This window comes from Scylla paramamosain, chromosome 43 (assembly GCF_035594125.1).
Source record: "Scylla paramamosain isolate STU-SP2022 chromosome 43, ASM3559412v1, whole genome shotgun sequence".
NCBI lineage: Eukaryota > Metazoa > Arthropoda > Malacostraca > Decapoda > Portunidae > Scylla > Scylla paramamosain.
This window is the reverse complement of record NC_087193.1, coordinates 11,874,994-11,899,883: the sequence shown is the minus strand read 5'-3', so window position 1 is coordinate 11,899,883 and position 24,890 is coordinate 11,874,994. Positions and strand designations below refer to the sequence as shown.

At 39.9% G+C, this 24,890-nt stretch overlaps 1 protein-coding gene across 3 annotated transcripts; it reads right to left on the bottom strand.

Moving 5' to 3' along the window:
* Positions 1-3,056: 3,056 nt before the first annotated feature.
* LOC135093675 (uncharacterized) lies at positions 3,057-24,886 on the bottom strand. 3 transcript variants are annotated; one of them, XR_010263452.1, is made up of 3 exons: positions 24,439-24,551; positions 22,303-22,465; positions 3,057-4,582 (listed from the first exon to the last, which is right to left on the bottom strand). XR_010263452.1 is itself a non-coding variant. In XM_063993178.1 (3 exons), exon 3 carries the CDS (start codon positions 22,097-22,099, stop codon positions 20,141-20,143), a length of 1,959 nt encoding a protein of 652 aa, XP_063849248.1. In that variant the 5' UTR covers positions 22,100-22,465; positions 24,047-24,076; positions 24,439-24,886; the 3' UTR covers positions 14,222-20,140. The 3 variants fall into 3 exon arrangements, 2 of the variants coding, with proteins under 2 accessions (XP_063849248.1, XP_063849247.1); XM_063993178.1 differs by lacking the exon at positions 3,057-4,582 and adding an exon at positions 24,047-24,076 and having other exon boundaries at positions 14,222-22,465; positions 24,439-24,886; XM_063993177.1 differs by lacking the exon at positions 3,057-4,582 and having other exon boundaries at positions 14,222-22,465; positions 24,439-24,886.
* Between the last annotated feature and the right edge of the window lie 4 nt (positions 24,887-24,890).

Genomic DNA, 24,890 nt, shown 5'->3' with positions numbered 1-24,890 from the left:
ACAACAACAACAACAACAACAACTAAAAGAAAAGAAGAAAAACTCAACTTTCTTCCTTTCACTTTTCATTCTCCTTTCAAGAAAATCAAGGTGAAAAACAAAACAAACAAGGACTGTGTCAATATTTACCTGTCCTGTTTCACCTGGTGGCCTCCCTGTCTACCTGTCCTAGCCTCATCTACGAAAAGGAAGCAAAGACATACGATAAACCAGGTGAGAGAGAGAGAGAGAGAGAGAGAGAGAGAGAGAGAGAGAGAGAGAGAGAGAGAGAGAGAGAGAGAGAGAGAGAGAGAGAGAGAGAGAGTTGTATTTGTCTATCAATATTATCTATCCATTCTCCTCTCTTCCTTTCTTTCACTCCTCCTTTTCCTCTTCCTCTCTCTATCTATTTATCCTCCTATTCTTCTTCACCCCTCTTCTGTCTATCTATCTATCTATTCATGTCTTTTCTTCTTCCTTTCCACACGTCCTTCATTCCTTCTCTTCGTCTGTTTATCTATCAATCTATTTGTCTATCTATTTGTCTCCTCCTTCTTTCCTTTACAAGTTCTTCTCTCTCTTCCTCCTCCTCCTCCTCCTCCTCCTCCTCCTCCTCCAGCGTTATCTGTCTGTCTGATAGGAAGATAAAGGTTGATAATAATGGTTAAGAAAAATATGAACGTCACATGCAAAAAATAAGATAGGAAATTAAAGTTTTTTTTCTTATTTTTTTCTTGATATAGTACTGCGCCTCCCCCATCCCTCCTCTCTCTCTCTCTCTCTCTCTCTCTCTCTCTCTCTCTCTCTCTCTCTCTCTCTCTCTCTCTCTCTCAATTAATTTACTTCATTTCTTCCTTTTAATTTCCTATTTTTTTTCTCTCTCACATGAAGTCAATTTCTCCTCCTCCTCCTCCTCCTCCTCCTCCCCCTCTTCCTCCTCCTCCTCCTCCTCTAATGAGCCAAGAAATTATCTCAAGTTTACTTCCTCCTTCTTTTATTTCTTGTTTCTTGTTTCCGAGATTTATAGAGGCATCTCTCTCTCTCTCTCTCTCTCTCTCTCTCTCTCTCTCTCTCTCTCTCTCTCTCTAGACACATTCACAAGCAGGAGAGAGAGAGAGAGAGAGAGAGAGAGAGAGAGAGAGAGAGAGAGAGAGAGAGAGAGAGAGAGAGAGAGAGAGAGAGAGAGAGAGAGAGAGAGAGAGAGAGAGGGTACGAAAGAAAACGGACAAAATTTATTTTTAGGGGATAACTTGAATCATTCTGACATTACTTTATTATTATTATTATTATTATTATTATTATTATTATCATTATTATCATTGTTATTGTAACGCCACCCCCCCTCCTCCCTCCTCCTCACCGGTCCGATCAGAGCTCTAATGAGACGAGGCAAAGATCTTCACGGTGAAGAAGAAAAAAAAAAAGAAGAGGAAGAGAGAAGAGGTGAAGCACGCACACACAATAGAAAAATAAGAAAACATTTTTGATTGGTAATGGTTCTCGCCTTCATCGTCATGGCCAGAGGGTAGGGAGAGTTTTTTTTTATCACACAGTACCTACAGTGTGGCTTTATTAGGAGGAACGAAAAATATAAAAAAATAGCAAAAATAATTAAATGAATAATACTGATGGGATTCTTTGGGTTGACTGACCCACTATGACACTTTATCGAGTGGTTAATCTAGAAAAAAAAAAAGAAAAGGCACTTGAAATTCTGGTATGGCATATACACTTATACTCCGTTACTTAACACTACGAATACACAAGAAAATAATTACTTTTATAACTCCTCAAGAGTACCATTGATTCTGGGCACCGTTATATCCCTAAATAGCGTCACAGCCTTCATCCATCACTTCTCTACGGCAATAATATTGCTCACAACACATTCACAGTAGACTATATTTGACTAAAGAAACATTACATGGCTAACACTTTCCCAAGACTCTGTGGCCTGTCTCCACGTGGGACCAACACCGGCTATTTTATATGTTGCCAGAGGGAAGGGAGACGCCATTCTGTCAACACGTACAGTCACTATATCTTCACTAGAGGCATGAATAATAAACATGAATACAGTAATATTCACTTCTAAATAAAAGAAAAATCAAATATTTCAGAGCTACGAGACCCACCTGTTGCCAGAGGGAAGGGAGACGCCATTCCGTGCTCTCTCCCTCAACACCCACAGGCCTCTGAAGTTATTGGAACCTTAGCTAGTTCTCTCTCTCTCTTCTTTCACAAATAATTTTACTGAACCGTGAGTTTAAATAAAAATGCAGGAATAATTGGCTAGCAAAGTGAGCATATAGGCTGGACATTAGTTGAAGTTAATAATTGAATTCTAAATTACTAACATATTTTATAAGCTAGGGAATGACACCTTATGAGTTACTGGTAGGCTGACGCAACATGATGTAATCCTATTATTCGTATTACCACTGATTAGAGAAAACCACAGTTGAAATAAGTAAGACTATTTATAATAAATGTTTCAAGACTTTTAAATCACTCCCACGAATACACGCCTTATAAATATACTTTTTCATATAATCACTAAACCTTTAATTACCGCTATTATCCTCCTCTTCACCGCAAGCTACAAAACAAAACAATTATTGGAGAGACTCAAAGAAACACAGAAATAATAAAAAGGAGCGTTACATTATTATTATAATTGTTATTATTATTGGCTTATTTATAAGTTTAATTGGTTGTCATGTTTTCTTTTTCCTCTCTCTCTCTCTCTCTCTCATTACAAAATAATAACATACATATGAAAATTAATAATAAAATTAATTAATAAATTAATAAATGAATGAATGACAGAATTTACTCATTTATACAAAACAGAACAAATGAATAAACATTAATGAAAAATGAATGACATGAATAACACTCGAATATTTTGTAATAAGTCACAGGGATGATTGAGAGAGAGAGAGAGAGAGCGCCAGCCTACATCCTCCTCCTCCTCCTGCTACCACCATCATTAACACCACTACTACTACTACTACTACTGAGAGAGAGAGAGAGAGAGAGAGAGAGAGAGAGGATGAATTAACAATACAACAAAAACATTTTCATCACAGGGGAGTCAAAAATTTATTGCTTTAATCACAACACTGACAATAATTATTCAGAGACGGATTAATTAATATTTTTCCTCACCTGCGCTTCAAAACACGTGTGGTAGAATCCTGCATTACAAAACTATTAACATCATTTTGTCTAATTACTTTTATAAGATCGCATTCCCCCCAAAAAAAATGATAAAATAAATAAATAATAATAATAATAATAATAATAATAATAATAATAATAATAATAATAATAATAATAATAATAATAATAACAACAATAATAATAACAATAATAAATAAATAAATAAATAAATAAATATTATTTTGACTAATATCAAGAGATCTAGCATAACTTATTAGAGTTTTCAAGGGCGTTTTCAGGGTTCTAGAAGTTATTGGGGTTTTCAAGGGTCTTTACTGTGTTCTAGTGGAAGTTATTGGGGTCTTCATGGGTCTTTTCAGGGTTGTAGTGGAAGTTATTGGGGTTTTCAAGGGTGTTTTCAGGATTCCAGAAGTTATTGGGGTTCTCAAGGATGTTTTCAGGGTTCTAGTAGAAGTTACTGAGGGTTTTTAAGGGTAATTTCATGATTCTAAGTTTAAAAGGGTTTAAAGGAAGTTTTCAAGGGTATTTTCAGGGTTCTACAAGTTTAAAAGGCTCTAGTGGAAGTTATTGGGGTTTTCAAGGGTGTTTTCATGGTTCTAATCTAAGTTATTGAGGTTTTCAAGGTTGTAGTGGAAGTTATTGGGATTTTCAAAGGTATTTTCAGGGTTCCAATAGTTTAAAAGGCTCTAGTGGAAGTTACTGGGGTTTTCAAGGGTGTTTTTGCGGTTCTAATCTAAGTTACTCAGGTTTTCAATAGTGTTTTCATGAATGTATGTTACTGTTTTTATTTTGTTCAATAACTAAGAAGAATAAGAGTGTATATAACCTATGAATACTTTTTAAAACTATGCTACATTTATTTTTTTTTTATTTTACTTACAAGAAGATGAGTCTCTGGTAAATATATACATAAATAAATCCATATTTGCTATAAGTATGACTACCTCTATTTACTAAGTTACTGATGTACACTAAAAACTATCAATATCTATCTGTCTATCTATTTTATCTATCTCAGAACAGAAATAGAAAAATAATGACAAGATAAAAAGGAAAAATACAATAATGATAGAACAACAGTACAAAATTATCTACCTGTTTATCTATCTACCTATCTATCTACCTCAGAGCAGAAACAGAAAGAAAATAATGAAACAAGATAAAACAAAGAAATACAATGATAAATTTAGGATAATGACATCAATTTTTTCCTCTATTATCTATCAGTCAATCTAACCATCCATCTATCAATCCATCTCAAAACAAAATAACAAAACAAGTGACAAAATAAAGAAAATAGATGAATACAGAATAACTACAACATTTTCTATCTATCCGTCTATCCATCTCTCTAAGTTACACCGTTACATACCGATCCAGTTGCTTCCACACACCGCCTGTCTCCAGCTCTCCACATCTGAAAGAGAGAAAAGGAGTTAGAAATGGAGGGAATGGGAAGGAAGGGGGAGGGAAGGAAAGGGAATTTTACTACTATATTCCTTCCTATCTCTTTCTCTTTTTTTTTATTTAACTTTTATTACCAGCATTTCAATGTATTAGTTAGTTTCTCACAGTAATTTGCATAACAGAACAAAATATTTTTCTCTATGATACTCTTAAAAGAATCATAAATATATATACAAAACAGCAAACTAATCAAATGTATTCTCTTTTACTTTTCAAATTTACACATTAAGACTTATAGATATAAACTCCTTAGCTTCATAACTTATTTCCTAAACTCACAACACAATAAACTTGTACATTTGAGGTTCACGACAGGACACACTGCCGGCACCTTCTGTGACTGGCAGGACTTGTGTACTGACACCTCACAGCAGGACTTGTCTGTGTGTGCCACTCCCACCATTGTGTTAATGAGTCAGTCTCTTCCAGTAATGTCTGTTGCCCCGTCTGTCAGTCTGTCAGTCTGCCGGCCAGTCCAGTGCATTGTTCTCATGTAAGTAGATGTCTGTCTGTCTGTTTGTCTTTCACTTGTACCCTGCCTGTACTCTGCCACAAGTCCAGGGAAGGAGTCAAGGGTTGGCAAGTCTCTCCCTGTCACTTGTACCCTGCCTGTACTCTGCCACAAGTCCAGGCAACACTCCACATGCTGAGAGTTGACATTTGACAAGGTTACAGAAGTCATCACAAGATCTTTGCTGTTATTTCCTGTGTTTCATTGTGTTTCTCAGGTATTATTGATGAATTTATGCCATTATTTACTTATTTTTTCCTGTGTGTTTGAATGATGTTATATTTTGTACACAATCTTAAGATTACGGAGAAATTTATACCATTTACACTAATTCTGTGGGATGAGTGATGGAGAGTATAAGTTATTCTTGTGAGGCATTTGTCAATCAGTCACTCAATCAGTCAGTCAGTCATTCATTTGTAGTCGCCACCTCGCAGACTCCTATGGGGGGCAGCCAGGTCCTGTGTGGCTGGTGGGAGCTGCTACAGGCAAGGGAGCAGCTGCCGCCCTCCCAGCCGACACCTATGTAGGCAGCAGGGCAGGACAGTGTTAAAGTCAAAAATAGTATCACTCACCTACTCATGACATTCTACCCAAGTCACTTCTGGCGAGCTCCTAAACCCACAGAGAAGAGAGAGAGAGTGTGACTTGAGCAGTGTTAAGAGTCAGTAACACCGTCTGACTATAGCACAGCACTGGGAGACAGGAGGGACATGCCAGACATTCAGTTAAGGTATCAGGGCTTCCAGCAAGACAGCAATGCACCAGCACCTCAGTGACCGGGAGACTTGTATGCCGAGTCCCAGGGATCAGAGGGCTTCACAATCCATCATGGGCTGCCTGCTTCCTTGCTGCTGCTGGTAAGTCCTGAAGCTGTGGGGCTCAGCAGGGACCAGCAGGGCTCAGCAGGTTTTGACAGGACTCGCTCCCCACCAGCCTGCCTCCCTGCTGCCACCAATATGTGTTGCAGATCTGAGCATTGGTTTGGGGCAAGAATGAGGGTGACAGAGCCTGAGAGTAAGTACATGTTGACCACTGGGGTATTGATGCAGTCTTCCCTGTGACACCTCTAACCACAGCAGTCACTCCTTGCCACTGACTGTAGCTAAAACTCATAATATGTAGCACTGTTTCTCAGCTAGCAGTCATAAATTGTGATACCTGTGACCACTGCATCACCAACAGACATCTAAGGCTTGAAAGAAAAACATTACATCTCTGCTTAAGAATGCACCTCCATTTTGCTATTTGATATCATTTTATTTCTTTCGTGTAATGTTTAAATCTGTCTATCACACACACACACACACACAATCATTCACACTTCTTTGTACATTGATAAATAACTGCTTTTACTCTGCCTCATTCCAAAAGACCACTTATTACAGCCTTCCCTGTCTTACATCACACTGCCATCATTCACCAGCATTCCCACTAAATACATCTGGATTTTGTTCCTCTGTTACAGGCAGGAATATTTTGGTAATGACCTTAATAACACTGGCATTTCATTATCATTTGTTTCCTTCAATCAGAGCCACCATTTCACCTTTCTTCAATTCCTTGTCTCATTGTCATATTCTGAAATGCTCATGTGCCACAGAAGGTGTACCTTCAGAAGGCTCTAATTGAAGTGACAGATTTTTAAGGGTGATTCTTTATGAATGCAGTGACAATTTAAATTTAACAGGGTTCGTACATCATGAAAAGGAGAAACGCTCTTGAGAATCTGGCTAATCGTCTCTGTGGCCTTTGAAAATTGTTGTGTTGAAAGAGCAAAACATTTCTAAATACAGGCCTTGCTTTGTCTAGTAAAAATTCGTTAGTGTTTTGATAACATTTACTGACTTCTACCTCCTATGTTTTCATTTATATTTTGTGTGTTTGTGTATATTTTGTGCTCCTGTTTCTCTTATTCAAACACACCATAACCACACCATATTTTTGCCTTGTAACGTCTCAAAAATGTATTAGTTCTAATTAAATGTACTGATTTTCAGCACTATTTCCCATCCTATTCATATTTTTTTAAGCATTCATTAGTGTGCATAGTGAATTAATTAACTTTTCATTCCTTCACCTCCACTTCTACATTATTTTCTTGTTCCTATTAAACTGAAGTGCAGAAAAATTACTATTAATAAATGTCAGCACTATTTCTCATCCTATTCATATTTCTTAAGCATTCATTAGTGTGCATAGTGAATTATCTAACTTTTCATTCTTTCACCTCCACTTCTACATTATTTTTTTGTTCCTATTAAGTTGAAATATAAGAAAAAATAAGATGATTATAGAACAACACTGCAAAATTTTCTATCCATCTATCAATCTGTCTACCAAATATTTAAACGCTCAAATGCCTTGCCTCACGTCTCATCAAAATTCATTAGCATACCCATTAAATTTACTGATCCTTAGCTCCTTCACCTTCATTCCTTCCCTCCATGCTAATGTGTATCAATATTCCCCATTCAAGACCATTCCTCACCTCGCTAACATTTATTCGTGTTCATGCAAAGCTTATTGACTTTTTTGCATTTCATTTACATATCTCTATGCGTTTGTGTAGAATCAATGTTTATATGCATATTCAAAGCAACACCTGCCACAACACCATTCCTTGCCTTTCCTCACATCTCATAAAGATCAATTCATGTTCCGAGTGAATTCATTAACTTCTTAACTCATTCGTTTTCACTTTGTCTTCATTTGTTAGTGGGAATCAACCTTTCTTTCCCTTGGTTCTCAAATAAAGTGGTAGATGAATGGAACAGACTCAGTAATCAAGTTGTTAGTGCTAAGACATTATGGAGCTTTAAGGGAAAATTAGACGGATTTATGGATGGGGATGATAGGTGGAAATAGGAAGGTATATTTCATTCAGGGACTGCCACATATAGGCCTGGTGTCTTCTTGCAGCTTTCCTTATTTATGTTCTTATGTTCCTATGTTCATTGCAATCTACCAACCACAGCATCATTTCCCTCACCTTCTGTTATGTATCATAAAGGTTAATTCATGCTGTGATTAAATCTATTGATGTTTTAGTTCCTTTGATTTCATTCCTCCTCGTATGTTTGTAAAGAATCAATGTTTGTACGTATACTCAAAACAACACTAACCACGACACCATTCCTGCCTTCCCTCATGTCTCGTCAAAATTAATTCACATTCTGATTAGATTTATTGACTTTTTACCTCCTTTTTTTTATTCCTTGTCTGTGTTTGTAAAGAATCAACATTTCTTTCCCTTATTCAAACACACCAACAGTTCCTCGCCTTCCTTCGTGTCTCATAAACATTCATTTGCATTCCAGTTAGATTTATTGATTTTTTATCTCGTTTTTATTTCTCCTTCATGTGTTTATGGAGAACTAATATATTTTCCTCATTCAAATACCCCTCAAACACCATTCACCATGTCTTGTTAATAGTAATTCAAGTTCCGAAAGTTAATAAACTTTTTAGCTCTTTTGTTATTTCTCAATTGTGCATTTGTGAGGGGATCAACATTTCTTCCCCTCACTCAAACACACCATTCAAACACCATACACCATGTCTTGTTAACAATAACTCAAGTTCCGAGAGAATTAATCAACTTTTTAGCTTTGTTTTTATTCCTCCTTTGTGTGTTTGTAGAGAACCAATGTCTCCTTCATTCATATCTCGTCAACATTCACTCATAGTCAAGGAAGGTGCTGGTGACATAGACACAAGCAAATGTACTGCCTGTTTTTAATCCTTTCACTGATATGCAATAATTTACAACAACAAGAGCAATGGACAAGATCTTTAGAGCACCTACGAGAAGGGAAAGTGGATTAAAAGAATAGATTTTCCAGTCTAGCCATGTTTAGAGTTGACCGTATAACACTAGGAAATGTCTGAATGGTAAATGATTCAAGGGAAGATGTGAAAAGTTAAAGTATAAGAGGAAAGAAGATAAAACATTAATATTGAACTACCAGCCCCTTTGTTTTCCTTTCACTACACACACACACACACACATACAAAGCACATATCTATTCTTTCTTTTTCTCTCATTTTCTACCTTGCATCCATGTATTCATGCAGATTATACCTCTTTATCAATAGTATCTAAGTTTTTCTTTCACCACACACACACACACACATATACAAAGCAGTTATCTATTCTCTTTATCAACAGTCATGATGAGGGGCCAGTGTGCTTCACAATTCAGCACTTGCTTTCATTAGATTTGGAAGAATTATTTTCATATTATTTTCATCCTTTTATTGGCCTAAGACTAATGTTTGCAGCTCAGGTCTTCCCATGTGTTTAATTCATTATTTTTAAATTTCTGTCCTTATATTGGTATTAATCAGTGTTTGTATCTCAGGATAATAACAGGCAAACACATAGCGGTCATCACCAAGTCTTTGTACCTTTGTTTAATTAATATATCCCCTTCCTGATTCCCTCTGCCACTAAACACCACTCTGCATTCTTTTATGGTTTTGCTGCAATGTTCCTCCACATTAAAGACACAGCCATGGTTAAATGAATGGACAAGATGATAGCTTGGAATAGGCAGGCTTGCTTTATAAAGGGACTGGTGGCTTCCTGCACCAACCCTTGTTTCTGTCCTTATCCACACAAAAGAGTTCTATTCAAATGCATGGACGGGAGTGATAGGTTGCAGTGGGTATGCTTGTTTTATACAAGGACTGCCACGTGTAGGTCTGATGGCTTCCTGTACCAACCCTTGTTCTGTCCTTATCCATGCAAGAGAGCTATATTCAAATGCACGGACGGGAGTGATAAGTTGCAATAGGTACGTGTGTTTTATACAGGAACTGCCACGTATAGGCCTTATGGCTTCCTGCACTAACCCTTGTTTTCTTATGTTTCGATCCAAGCATGACACTCCTAATGTACCTGGCAAAAGGAGTAAACAGGAAACTAAGCAAAGACTAACTGGCAGTGATGAGTGACAGTTGGCAGTCGGCCATGAAAAGACAAACTGAATGCTACAACTATTCTGTCACCTCAATGTTTTTATTGTCTTTATCCAATGCCTATGGGTGACTGTGGTATAGCTCTATCTGCCTGCTATTCACACACACACACACACACACACACACCTTCATTCTATGTCACCAAGTGTTTTTTATTCTATCTTTATCTAATGTCTGTTTGCTTCTATCTACTTTCTATTCACATACACACATATATACGTTTTCATTCTCTACTATTCAATATTTTCATCCTGTCTTTGTCTTGTATTAAGAAACGCTCTGTTCTCTCACTAAGACTATTTTCAAAAGCCACAGAGACAATTAGCCGGGTTCTCAAGTGTTTCTCCAACTAATATAGAAACCTTATTCATCTGATACTAGAACCATAAAAGCATCCTTAAAAATCAGCACAACTTCAACTAGAGCCTTTTCAATGTAGTGGAAGTGTGGCCAGAAATGTTTCAAAATATGGGCCTTATCTGACACTTGTTTATGGATGGTTATGGTATCTATGGATGGTTGTGGTATGTCTCTATCTGCCTGCTATTCACACACACACACACATGCACAAACATCTTAACACCACCACCAGTGAAAAGAATTAACCTAATCTTTCATCTGACCTGTTTTTCCTCCTTGCATTCTGCCTCACACTCACAGATAAAGCCCTTGTGTGAAGAAATAACTTAAATTCATATTGCCTGTCTCCGAAACTCATTTTTTTTCTGGCGTGTTGTCTCAGTACAGCGGAGAAATAGCATATAGCTTGCATCCCTTTTATTTAACTATTTTATTCCCTTTCATTCATTATTCTATCATCTATTGTCTCATATATTCTTCCTATTGTCTATTTTCTTTTTGGATGTCAATTCCTTCCCCATAACCAATATTAAAATACCTTCTTTTATTCTTTTAATTTTATCTTTTATCCTCTGTAAACCACTTTCTTTCATCATTCCATCATTTACTATCATATTTTCTTCCCATCATCTACTTTCTTCACCCATGGCTCTCTATTCACATTTCCTCCTTCTTTATTAGTACAAAATCCCTCTTTATTCTTATTTTTCTTATCCTCTGTTTTCATTCATCATCCCACCATCTACTGTCTAATATTCTCCTCCCGTCATCTACTTTCTCCAAGCATGGCGCCTTGTTGACATTTCTTCCTCTTTATATAAAAAAACAAGTAATTCTCAACCTTTATTTATTCCTTTGATATACCTAACAATGTTTACCTTTCGCTTTCAATCCCGCCAGTATGTTGTCTGTTACTAATCCTGTCAATTCATGTTCAATTATGAATATTTCTTGTTCTCCGCCTTCCTGTGTTCCGTTTCTTCCATTTATTCAACTACTTCCGTCTTTTATTTAACGTCAGATAAGCCCTATTCAACTGTATTTATCTCCATCTATCTCTATTTATCTCTATCTTCCTTATTGTCTCCCACACATTCATATCCAGCTCTAATTTACCATCAAGAACATTCTATGCACTGACTCTCTTCTTCACATTCTAGTACTGTATCAAAATAACTATCCATGTATTTCTATCTCTCTAACTTCCCATATCAACTTTTATTTTTCTCACCTATATGCATTTGGGACTTTAATCCACCATCAAAAAAACTGTTTGCTAATTTTGTTCCCGGCATTCGGGTACCCTTGAATATTCACCTCTATTTATTTATCTCTCTGTCGGCCTTCCCATAATGCTTCTTACCACATTCGCTAAAATATTCCTAACTTTAATTCATTCAGCAATGCTCAATGCTCATATTCTGTTACTTCTATTCTGGTACCCTATCAAAATAAATTTTTTTCTATCTATCTATCTATTTTCCCATACTGCCTCTTTCCATATTCACTAAATATTCCTAACTTCAATTCAGCATCGGAAATACTCAATACACTTATTTTCTTCTTCCCCTTCTGGTATCCTATCAAAATAACTTCTATCTATCTACTATCTATCTATCTATCTATCTATCTATTATTTATCTATTGTCTCTTTTTACATATTCAACTATTTCCATCTTTTATTCAGTCCAGTACACTCTAGTCTAATCCATTCCTGGCATCCTGGTATCATATCAAAATCACCTCTTTGTTTCTATCTATCTTTCCTTGTCTCTTTTTATGCATTAATTCCCACCTTTTATTCACTCAGAAACATTCCATGTCTTACTGGTATTAATATCCTTGCATAATCACCTCTACCTATCTATCTATCTATCTATCTACCTTCCTTATCACTTTTTATTCAGTCACAAATGCTATTCATTAATTCTGCTCATGGTATTGTGATATCCTTGAAAAATCTCTTCTATCTAAGTTCTTTGTTGCCTCTTTCCATGCATTCACCAGATATTTCCAACTCTTATTCACTGTCAACACCTGTTCACTTACTCTATTTCTTAACTACTTAATATATTTCCTGTTTTCTGTATCCTGCTCTTCCTTGATTTCTGTCTGCCTGGGAAATCTGGCCTAATCTCTCAAGTGTTATGCCAAACAGCACCAAACTTAATCGTAACTTTAATTCTAACAAGTCAAAACATTTCCTGCCTGTGTACTGTTTTTTTCTCTTAATATGTTTGCCTAGTGACTAAATTTGACCTAATCTCAGAAGTTTTATAGTCAGAACAAGTCTAATTTCTCACGTGTTTTGCCAGATCACATCTAGTATAGTCGTGACTTTAATTCTAACTATTCAAAGCATATCCTGCCTCAGTACCTCATTTTTCCTTTATTTCTTTTTTCCCTGATAACTAAACTAAATTAATCCCTCAAACTTTATGGCAGACTACACCAAACGTACTCTAAACTTCAATATCCACAACTCAAAATATTTCCTACCTCAGTCCCTTGCTTTCCTCGATTTCTTTCATCCCAAGGACTAAATCTCACCTAATCTCATAAGCTTTATAGGCAGAAGTTTAATTCCCAACATCTCAAAGCATTCTCAGTCTTTCTATCCTTTCATTTTCTTAATGTGTTTACCAAGGGACCAAATGTAACCTGATCCCTCTAGCTTAAGGCCAGACCAAAGCAGCTGGCTGAGGGAACAACACTGGGCCACCAATGTACAGATCTCTGGGCTCCCAAGGTAAAGATGTCTAATCCCTAAGGTAGAAATCTCTGGACCCTTAGGCAGAGATCTCCAGGCCCTTAGAGACACATCCAAAGACAAGGAAAGTGCTGAGTACGACAAGATGCGTTACCTCAGAGACAGGCAGTGGTGTGTTTGAGGGAAAGAAAAGCTCTTGAGTCGTGTGTGCTGCCCGGAAGGCTGCCGCAGACTGAATGACTGGAGACAGGAGGAAAGGGGTGAGGAGTGACGTCGTTCTTGCAAGCCTTAGATGTTTGTTGATGCAGGGGTCAAAGGTATCACATGTTTATAACTGCTAGCTGAGAAACAGTGCTACATGTTTATTAGTTCTAGTTCTGGCTGATGCATTGGTCAAAAGTATATATTTTTGACTCCTAGCTGAGAAACAGTGCTATTTATTTCTTACTTCTAGCTGGAAAGGGTGGCAAGGAGTGATTGCAGTGGCCAGAGGTATCACATATATATAATTGCTGGCTGGCAAACAGTGCTACATATTCAAGACTTGTGGCTGCAGACGAGGAGTGGCTGCACTGTGCTGCTACAAGTGTTCCTCGGCTACAAGTGAAATGTTTGGTCTGGCAAAGATGTTTGGTACACAATTAACTCATGCAACACAACTAAACAAAAATCAAAAGTGCTTCTGGCATATAATAATTAAAATCACATTATGGTAAAACATAACTCCACTTATAGCAATGTATAATGATCAGAATTTAAATGTATGATGGTAAATAACTTTAAACAGCTGACTGCAAGATGAATAATAATGAATAATAACATTGTCAAGCCTGACAGACACACCAGGTCTCCCTGACATAACTCCATGTATGGTAATGTATAATCATCAGAATTTGAATGTATAATAAAGAACAAGTATAAACATTTCAAATGCATGATGAATAACACTATTAGCAATCCTGACAGACACAGCAAACCTCCCTAACGCGGCAGAGAGTGAACACGGGGATCAAAAAACACAAAAATTATTGTTACTAACATGTATTGTTGATAATGTCACACTAAATACACAACACACAGCTACAGGGAAGACCTATACACCAATACCCAGTGATCAAGATGTTGTACTAACTCTCAGGCTCTGTCACCCTTATCCTTGCCCCAAACCAAAGCTCAAATCTGCAACAGACTTACATACCAGTGGCGGCAAGGAAGCAGGCAGCGGGTGGTGGAGCGCGAGCCCCTCTGAGTCAAGACGAGCCCCGCCGAGCCCTGCCAAGCCCCGCCATCCTGCTGAGCCCCGGGACTTACACATCGGCAGCGGCAAGTCAGCAGGCGGCCTGCAGTGGTGTGAGCCTCGTCGAGTCCCGTGTACGAGCCTCCTGGTCACTGAGGTGTTGGTGCATTGCTGCGTCTTGCCAGAGTGCTAACCTTAACTCTACTCTCTCCACGCGTCGCCAACACGTCAGTGACTTATACATGTACAAGTTTGTGGTGACACGCCTCAATGAATGGCCACTCCATCCAGCCACCTAGACAAGCCATATACATCAATGTGATAATAATTCCCAAAGTCTGCAATTCCTGTCATTGTGATACACTTCACAAAAATACTATTCCAGTACACAAGTGGTAATTACAATCACACGTTACAAAAGGTGTAAACCGCTACAATACTGCACATTTATCAAAATATATCAAGAGCAATCAGTGGTGAAGGTCTACTATGCGTTAGGGAGACAGGACAGTACAACGGCTGTGTGTGTGTGTGTGTGTGTGTGTGTGTGTGTGTGTGTGTGTGTGTGTGTGTGTGTGTGTGTGTGTGTGTGTGTGTGTGTGTGTGTGTGTGTGTGTGTGTGTGTGTGTGTGTGTGTGTGGTAAAGCAAAGCACTTTATCTTCATTAAAACTGTGACAATAAAACAAACAGTGTAAACAATGTGATTAAGACCAAGAGGTGACAGCAAGACCAAGCTTCCCTGGTGTCAAACGACCTCAGTGAGAGTCCCACACATCCCTCCTGCCTCTCTGTGCTATGCCGCAACCTGTTCTGCCCTGCCACCCACACAGCTGCTGGCAGGGAGGGCAGCAGGCTGTTCCCCTACCCGTAACAGCCCCTACCAGAAACACAGGACCTGGCTGGCCCCACAGGAGTCTGGAGGGTGGTGGCCACAAGTGTTGACTGATTGACTGACTGACCAACTGACTGACCTAACAAGAATAACTCATTACCTCCATCACATGAGTAAGCCCCACACTGCATGACTACCAGTGTGATGGTGACAGTCTGCATGACACACTGGGTGCTGTAAAATTGAGTGAAAGGACACACATCATGGAAGCTTCTCACGGCATCCATTCCTCTCATTTAAAATAATCCCAGAACTATGACGAGTGAGAGGACACACATCACACAAGCCTCTCATAGTCTCCAAACCTTCTCCCACAGTCTCCACTACCTCTTTCTCATTTCAGAGCCTCACTCAAACACACACCTCAGCCGATATCACTCCAACATCCCTCTCTCTTATGAAACAGTGACTAAATCTCACTGAAACAAACAACTATGTGATGTTTTAAATTGACATCACTCCAGCATTCCTCTCTCATGAAACACAGCGACACTCACTAAAACAGTCAAGAGTATGTCATCTAAAGGTTTCATCACTCAAGCACTCCTCTCTCTCACATCACAAAAGCTGGTAACTGAAATAGTGCATAATCAACTTGACGAGCTGCACCAGGACCGAGGAACAGGCAAGAAGCAGAGTTAGTGACACAGAGCAGCCATCCAGAAGAGACTCACACAAACACCACGACTCCAACACAAAATCCTGCCACTGGAAACACAAAACAAGATCATAATGTTTGGAATACAAGTTCTGAATAATGTCCTTCATATTCACCTCCACGTCTGCCTCAATCATCATCCACACGGGAAAATAATAACGTTAAATGAAATGGAAACACAAAACAAGAGAATGATAATGTTTGAGATACAAGTTCTGAATATTATCTTTCATATTCACCTCTATATCTACCTTAGGAGAAAATAATGATGTTAAATGAAATATCACGATTTACTTCAATTAGCTAAAAGGAAAACAAGCATTAGAGGATGAAAAACAATATGAAACCACAGTAACTAAACCTTTTCAAACCTAGCCTTGCATTATAAACCTTTAAATCTACAGTACTGCATTTATCATCCAGAAAAAACAATGATAAGTGAAATATCAAGCTTTATGTCAATTAGCTATAGAGAAAAACAAACATCAGAGTATGAACCAGGATGAAAGATCACAATAACTAGACCTTCTCAAACTTAGTCTTGCCTTATAAACCTTTAAATCCATCTTGGTAATCATCCACAGGAGAAAATAATAAAGTGAAATGAAATATAAAGATCCACTTCAGTTAGTTAAGAAAAACAGAGTATGAACCAGAAACACAATAATTAAACCTTTCTAAACCCAACCTTGTCTCACTGCCAGCCCCGCCATGCCAGACACTTGACGAACACACCGCCACACCTTCACTCCATCTGCCCACAAACACTTATGTTACCAACACACATGAATAGATAAAAAATAGCATAGATGTCTCATTAATACCTCAAGACTTTGGTGGAAATATATCATTATCAAAAACAGAAAAGTTAATAAAAATCAATAAATAAGAGCATTATTCAGCATCAACACTTCAAGATTGTAGAGAAAATGTAGCATCATTCAAACACACAGGAAAAATCAATAAATAATGGCATAAATTCATCAATAATACCTGAGAAACACAAGGAAACAGGAAATAACAGCAAAGATCTTGTGATGACTTCTGTAACCTTGTCAAATGTCAACTCACAGCATGTGGAGTGTTGCCTGGGCTTGTGGCAGAGTACGGGCAGGGTACAAGTGACAGGGAGAGACTTGCCAACCCTTGACTCCTTCCCTGGACTTGTGGCAGAGTACAGGCAGGGTACAAGTGACAGACAGACAGACAGACATCTACTTACATGAGAACAATGCACTGGGCTGGCCGGCAGACTGACAGACTGATAGACGGGGCAACAGACATTACTGGGAGAGACTGACTCATTAACACAATGGTGGGAGTGGCACACATAGACAAGTCCTGTTGTGAGGTGTCAGTACACAAGTCCTGCCAGTCACAGAAGGTGCCGGCAGTGTGTCCTGTCGTGAACCTCAAATGTACAAGTTTAAGTTCAGAAAATAAGTTATGAAGTTTACATTTATAAGTATCATGTCAATTAACAAAATAAGGGAGAATATATTTATGACACTGCAAGTTAAAAATATCATAGAGAAAAATATTTGGTTCTGTTATGCAAATTTACAAGTTTTGCAAGATGTACTTTCCAAAAACAAGTCATTTGAAACATTACCCAAACTTTGTACTGCATTAATTTTATAGACTAATGTATTTATGGCTTCAAAAAGAGTCACAGAAAATTTGAAGTACAGTTTTGCAATTTTATATCAATAGAGTAATCACTTAACGTGAAAAAAACTAATAGAGAAACTGTGATAAGTCTAATATGAATCACACACATTTTTAAAACAACAGTATGATACTAGACACTAATAAATATGATAACAAGCAAGAAACACCTCATGAATAAAAAAAAATTAAAATAAATAAATAACCCTCCTTAAATGTAGCATAAATTCAAATTAGAGAAGACTAATGAATGCATTGGACTGAAAAATTTGAATGAAAACAACACCAGTAATTAAGATAATAAAATGAGACACATCCTTAATTTAGACCAGAAAATATTACCAATTTCTTAAGGAGTAAATAAATATTGATAGAGGGAGGAACAAAGAGGTGCATAAACACAAAATATTAGTCATTATCAAGAAAAACAATAATAATAATGATAAAACAACAACAATGCAAGATAGAGAGATGCACAGACACAAAATTTTAAATATCAATAAAACTCAGTAATAATAATAAAAACAAACAATAATACTGCAAGAAAGAGGTACTGAATAATGTTACCAAATAAAATGTAAAGATTCCATTCAAATTCCAAACCTGTCACTCAAACATCACCATATTGCAACTTATTCTCTGTGGCTGCAATAGAAGAAAAATATAACAAACACTTTATCAATCACATGTAAATAAATAAAAGAATCAATTAAAATCACATAGTTTGGGTTGGTATCTCAAACATTGGAGAGAGAGAGAGAGAGAGAGAGAGAGAGAGAGAGAGAGAGAGAGAGAGAGAGAGAGAGAGAGAGAGAGAGAGAGAGAGAGAGAGAGAGAGAGAGAGAGAGAGAGAGAGAGAGAGAGAGAGAGAGAGAGAGAGAGAGAGAGAGAGAGAGGTGGTCAGAAATGCCTCACTGATTTCTATTTCCTTGACTGTGAATCTGAATATCCGACAAGTATTTACGTAAACAGGTGAGTTAGAAGTTAATTGGATAGGCAGTCACACTGAGGAATGATGCACTCGGACACAAACGTTGCCATGGTAAGTAATTCCTGTCTTTCTCTTTGCAAAACTATTTACAAGGCAAGTACAAAAATAATGACTGAAAATATTGGTGTGTGTGCGACTCTCAGGAGGGAAGAATTAACTGTGATGGTGGAGATAATGACACAATATATAAATAGACCGTCATATACAGAAACATTTGCATACACTAATAAACAGTGTATTTCACCTTAGGTAAATTTGTGTATAGGTGACTGAGGAGAGGGAAAAAATTTATACCGGGTTAAGATAATGGAAAAATAAATGCACCATCATATACAGATTTTCATACAAAACTCAAAAGCCTAGAGTGAATTTGTATGAACTTAAGTGTACCGGCAACTGTGAGGGAGAAAGGAATAGTGAAGTAGAATAGTGAGGAAAAGACTAATAAATAAATACATCAACATATACACACACATACACACTACAGAACAAAGTATTCGCGTATTCCACCTTACCAATAATTTGTATGAATTTATATATAGGCAACTGTCAGGAGGAAAAAAAATAATAGCAAAACAGTTAGAATAATGAGAAAAAAACAAATAAATACATCATCATATACAGATTTTAACTTCCATACAATAGCAAACAATACACTTCTCTTTAGGGCGATGACTAAAAATACCCATAATAATAATAAAAACAATAATAATGAAATCTTTCCTAATCTAACCATCAACAAGCTAACGCGACTCATCTCGACAAGCTCAGACGAGGCGGTCACCACTCGTCACCACTTGTCACCACGTCATTTGCCACAGCAAGCCATGGGGGGAGGGAGGGGCATTGCAGGTCACACAGGGGGGGTGTTGGGGAGTTTGGGGAATACAACACAAACTGAATGATTTGTTTATTTCTTGTTTATTTTTTATATTTTCTTTGTCTTTTTTATTTAAGTCTAGGAAGGCATGATTGAGTTTTGTTGTTTTGTTTTTTTGTTTTTGCTGGTTTTGTCTTGTTTTCTTCAGTTTTGTTTGTTTTTTATCTTTTTTTTTAAGGAGGGAGTAAAGAAAGTCCCTCACCTCCATCTTTACAGCTTGTTTTTTTATCTCCCTTTCTTCAATCTTGTTTTCTTCATCCTTTTGCTATTTTTCCACTGATTGTCTTGTTTTCTCATCATTCCATTCATTTTTTCTTCCTATATGCTTTGCTTCCTTCCCATTTTGCCAGTTTCCTTCACTGTTTTCAAATGTGAAGCCAACAATGTTTTTCACATCCTACATTTTCCACTGCTAATCTCATTTCCTTCACATTTCAAGAGAGAACAAACAAGATCTTTCATTTTTTTTCTTTCACTAACTTGTCCCATTCACCAATTCACTCACTGTATCTAAGCAGTGAGAAAGATGACAACCTTTCACCCTCTTCATACCTCACCGTTTAGTCAAGTCCACCCTGCATCTACCACCGTGTCCACTTTGTACTGCAGAAGCCACACTACGAGTCCCCATCTGTCCCTTCAAAACAAACCGAGACGCGTGTATCCACTAAATCCTTCGTGAGGTGCTGGCGGAGTGCGTGCTTCAGCTCCTCCACTATCCGATCCAGCACCAGCCTTACTGTCTCCACCTCCACCACGCCTTCCATGGCCTCCTCCTGCTCCTCTCCACTCACCTCACTGCTGATCTCCAACTCCGCATCAGCATTTGGCCTCACTCCATGTCCCTGCCCATCGCTGCTCTTATATGGGTGCATACGGGTGATGTTTCGCATAATTTCGGCCTTCAGCGATGGCTCCCGCACTGGCTTACCTGCAGGAGGTGCCATGGGGGCCCGGTAGTTTGGCGGGGGAACGGTAGGCAGGTTTTTCGGTAGAGGTGGAATGGTTGCCTTGAGTGGGGACGTGACAAGAGCCTGGCCGTTAATCTGAGGCTTCGTCTGGGCCTGCGTGGTCTTGGTTTTCGTCTCCACGCTGCCTCTCCGTGCCCTCAGTGTCTCCCGGTGCCAGTACAGGTACATGTGGCGTGACAGAAACGGAGATGGTGTCGGGGAGAGAGGTCGCTCGAAATCGTCGTCTGGTTGCGCAGTGGTGGTAGTTGCAGTGGTGGTGATTGGCGTTGGGGGAGGCAAGGACGCTGGGGGCTGGGGCGCCATGGCAGCAGGGGATGGGGGTAAGGCAGTGGTTGAAGAAGATGTAGGTTGAGTGTTGGGTGGGGTTGGCGGCCGAGGGAATTGCTTAAGAGATTTTTTGAGTTTCCTCTTTGCCTTGTCCTTCACTCGTTTCTCCTTCTGTGTCACCGGCGTACCACCAAACATGATCTTGAGTCTTGCGTCAAGGTTCGGCCGGGCGGGGGAGCTTCCCACGGCCACCTTCTCACCTTTGGTCGGGCTTGGCGTTGAAGGCGGCGAGACCGACGCGTGTGATGACTTCTTCCTCTTCTCCCTGTGTCTGTGGTGCCTGGAGGACTTCTTGGCCAAGGTGGAGGATGTGGAGGACTTGTGGATACTTGGATGCGCATTGCCGAGTCTCCTCACATACTTGTCGATGAGGGAGTCAACGCTGTCCTCTTTTGGAGACGGGGAGTCGCTGTCGTAGCTCGGGGAGAACATTGGGTCCTCGGGGTCATACGCATCATCGCTGGATAGATCCGCTGACGGTATTGGGTCATCATCCTCGTCTGGCGATGGTGCATTGATGGGCGGTGATGGTGTGTCTTCGCGTGTCGGCGCGGTGGTGTTGCACGTCACCCTGGCCCCCGTGGTGAGGGTGGTGGTGGTGGTGACCTTGGTGAATGACGGCCGTGGTGTGATGATGCTAGGGATGGGCTTGGGTCTCTCTGTCTCCTCCTGTGGCTTCTTGGGCTTTGTTTGTGTGGTGTGTGCAGCGTGTGTGGTGGGGAATGGGAGCTTTGGGAGTGGTGGTGCTGTGGCAGGGAGTGTGTTGGGAGTGGTAGTGGTTTTCTTAGCCTCTGGTAGGGGAGGTGGGTCTTTTGGCAGTGGTGGAGGGGGTAATTTAGACACATCAGGTTTGTGTTGTGGTGTTGGGGGTGGCGGGAGTGGTGGTAGGGGTGGCTGGCCCTGATACCCGGTGGTGGGGGGGAGAGGAGGGGGTGTACATGGGAGGGGAGGTGGTGGGGGTGTCTGTGGGGGAGGCTGGGGGAGGCGGTGAGGAATCTGAGAGGGGGGCAGAGGCCCAGGCGGGAGAGGAGGGTGAAAATTAAGCTGTGTAGTGGGTGGGGGGAGAGGGGGTGGCTCCCTAGGTGGGGGCATGGTGAACTGTGGGCGGGGGGGGAGGAGGCATGGGGATATTAGCCATGGCCTGAGGTGGGGGGGGAGGGGGCTGGTGGAGCATTTGCGGCGGCGGTGGCGGCAAAGCGTGCATGGGAGGGGGCATGTGGTGGGGTGATGGAGGGGGGAGGGGAGGCATTGGGGGGAGGGGGGGATGTGGGCCGTCATGCATGGGACGCATCATACCAGGGTTGGGGAATGGCGGGGGATGGGGGGGGCGGGGGCTGGCCGGGCACAATGATGCCCATGCCTGGAAGAGGAGGGGGGGGAAGGCCAGTGGGGAGACCATTGGGGAACCTGTTATGGCTGTACTCAAAGGTGGCCGGAGCATTGCCTCGCACACCCATTGGCTCCATGGGGTTAACGCTCACATTATTCATGGCTCGTCTCGATGCTCCACCTCACGCCAGACTGCTTCATCCAGGGCCCAACGCCGGCTGGTGATGTCTGGGTGGTGCCTGGTGGTGACTGATGGTGACTGGTGGTGGCAGGACTAGGTTGACTGGGTGACAGGTTGGTGTTGGTGAGTCAAGTCTGCAAGATAATGGTGATGATGGTGGTGGTGGTGTTGATGATGGTGGTGTTAAGCTTAGATACATTAAAGGAAGTAATAATAACTAAATAAACTAATCAATTAAATAACCAATAAAATACGAAGAAAAAACACTAACACATTCACAGCACATCACAAAAGGCACCAAAAAAAAAAAAAAGCTAACCTAACCTAACCTTTAATTTTCATCAGATCCCTTTACTGTGTAGAGCATTACTATCACGGTTTTGTTTTGAATCACTTGTGCCACAGCTAACAAAAAACTCCCCACTTCCATGCCGCTCTCCTGCTCAGACTGTACACGACTTAACAAGACCAGCAAGAGTCTGTGTTCCGGGTCAGGCAATGAATGCATTACCTGTGAAAGTTGATGGAAACAGGCTAAGGAGAATTGAGCACAGGCAGAATAGTGAAGAGAAGGGAAGATGAAGAAGGGAATATCTGTGTTCAGGTTCAGTCCACAAATGGATTACCTGTGAATGTTGATGGAAACAGGCCAAGAAGAGTTGAGCACAGGCAGATTAGTGAAAAGGAGAAGGGAAGATGAAGAAGGGAACACCAAAACCCATGGAGAGTCAGGTAGTCAGCAGCCAGTGGTAGTCACAGTCAGCAGTTAGTGGCAGTAGCAGCAGAAGCATTCAGCACCCAATGGCCAGGGGCAGTTAAAGTGGCCAGCAGCAGTAGCAATTGAACCAGCCAGGGGAAGTTGAAGCAGCCAGCAGCAGTAGTAATTGAAGCAGCCAACAGCAGGAGCAGCAAAAGCAGCCAGTGGGAGAGTGCCATGTAGCAGCTAGCCCAGCCATTCTTCTGCCTGTCTGCCAGTGCCGCCTGTCACCTCCCTCGCTGGGGAGCTACACAACAGTGCCTGCCATCTTTGCCATCACCGCCACCCTCGCCTCACCAACACGGGACACAAGCTTCCCAGGCACCCCTCCCCAGTTAGGGTAGTCCAGTCCCCTCCTGGCCACCACTCAGGGCAGGGAAGTGGAGGTTAGCCACACCTACTCAGCCAGACGCGGGAAGTGTTACAGCTTCTCACCGAACGGTCTATTTGTTTGTTATTTTCTTATAAGCAGTGAACGTCACAAACTCATCGACTTTACTTCTCGCCATCTGAGGCAAGACAATTCTGATTTGGTTTTGTTGGTTTTTGTGTTTAGTTTTCATTTTAATTTATCTGTTTATGATTTACTTATTGTTTTTGTCTTTTTTAAGCAAGGTAATATCTTGCTGTACGCTATTCTGAAGGGGCATCATCTTCTACTTGGAAGCGGTCAATCTGAACCAGTATATTTTTGTGCTTTTCGTGGTTATATTAATGCAGCTCTTTAGTCTCCCCACAGATCCCTTCACTGCACATCGCTGGTCACAGAGTCGTCATGTTTTGCTCAGAAATAGTCAGACACAAACCTTCTATACTAAATCCATTTCCAGAATCCCTAAATCACGAAACACAGGAGGAAAATCACAAAAGCAACACACAAAACTAAGAGATGTATCAATATTTTTCTTCCTCAACACACCAGCAAGCAACGCAACACCATAAACACTCCACAACTCACCACCAAACACCACTGCACAACAACACACTCCTGGAGAGGAAAAACAGGGAAAAAAACACAAAAATTAAGAAAATCTGGAGAAAAAAACACAAGAAAAGCACTATTTACCAATATTTCAGCACCACAACAAACTACTAATTAACACAACACTAGAAACACAACCAAACACAAAAACAACACTCTGGAAACCCTAAAAATACGAAAAAACACAAAAATAAAAAATTAATTTCATTCCTTTCCCTTTCATATCCTTGAACTAAGTGTAGGGAAAACCACTAACCCTTATTTCGCCTTCCCCTTAATTAATACCAGATTCCTAAGAGTTCCCAGGTCCAGAGGGTGTGTTGGTGTATAAATTCAGTGGGTATTAGGCTGTATGTGTCCCCTCATACCTGATAAATAAGGAGTTAAATGGGCAGGCGTTGTCAGGCGCTGCATGTAAACACGTCATGGAGGACAGTCTTCCTCCAGGGACCTTTTGGCGGGACCGCCAGCGGTGCTGTTCTTTTTTTATTTCACTGATTACTTTCATATACAGGACGTGTCAGTGATATCTGATATTTTTCAACATTCCCAGATAAAATGCACAAGCCGAAGTCAACATCCTTTTATTTTTACTGTTTATACTTACTTAAAAAAAAATTAATTACCTATTTTTAGTTTTATCTTATAATTCAATTAACAAAGCCTTATCATACACCAGTAAGTATGAATATTAATATTAAGGGTTATGTTTTTAATTTTAGATACACTTGTGCAGCAATTCATGCTGTACTTTTCCTGCACATCGATTTCAAATTTAGCTAAGTCACCCCTTTGCCCCAGGAAATCGGAGACAATTAAA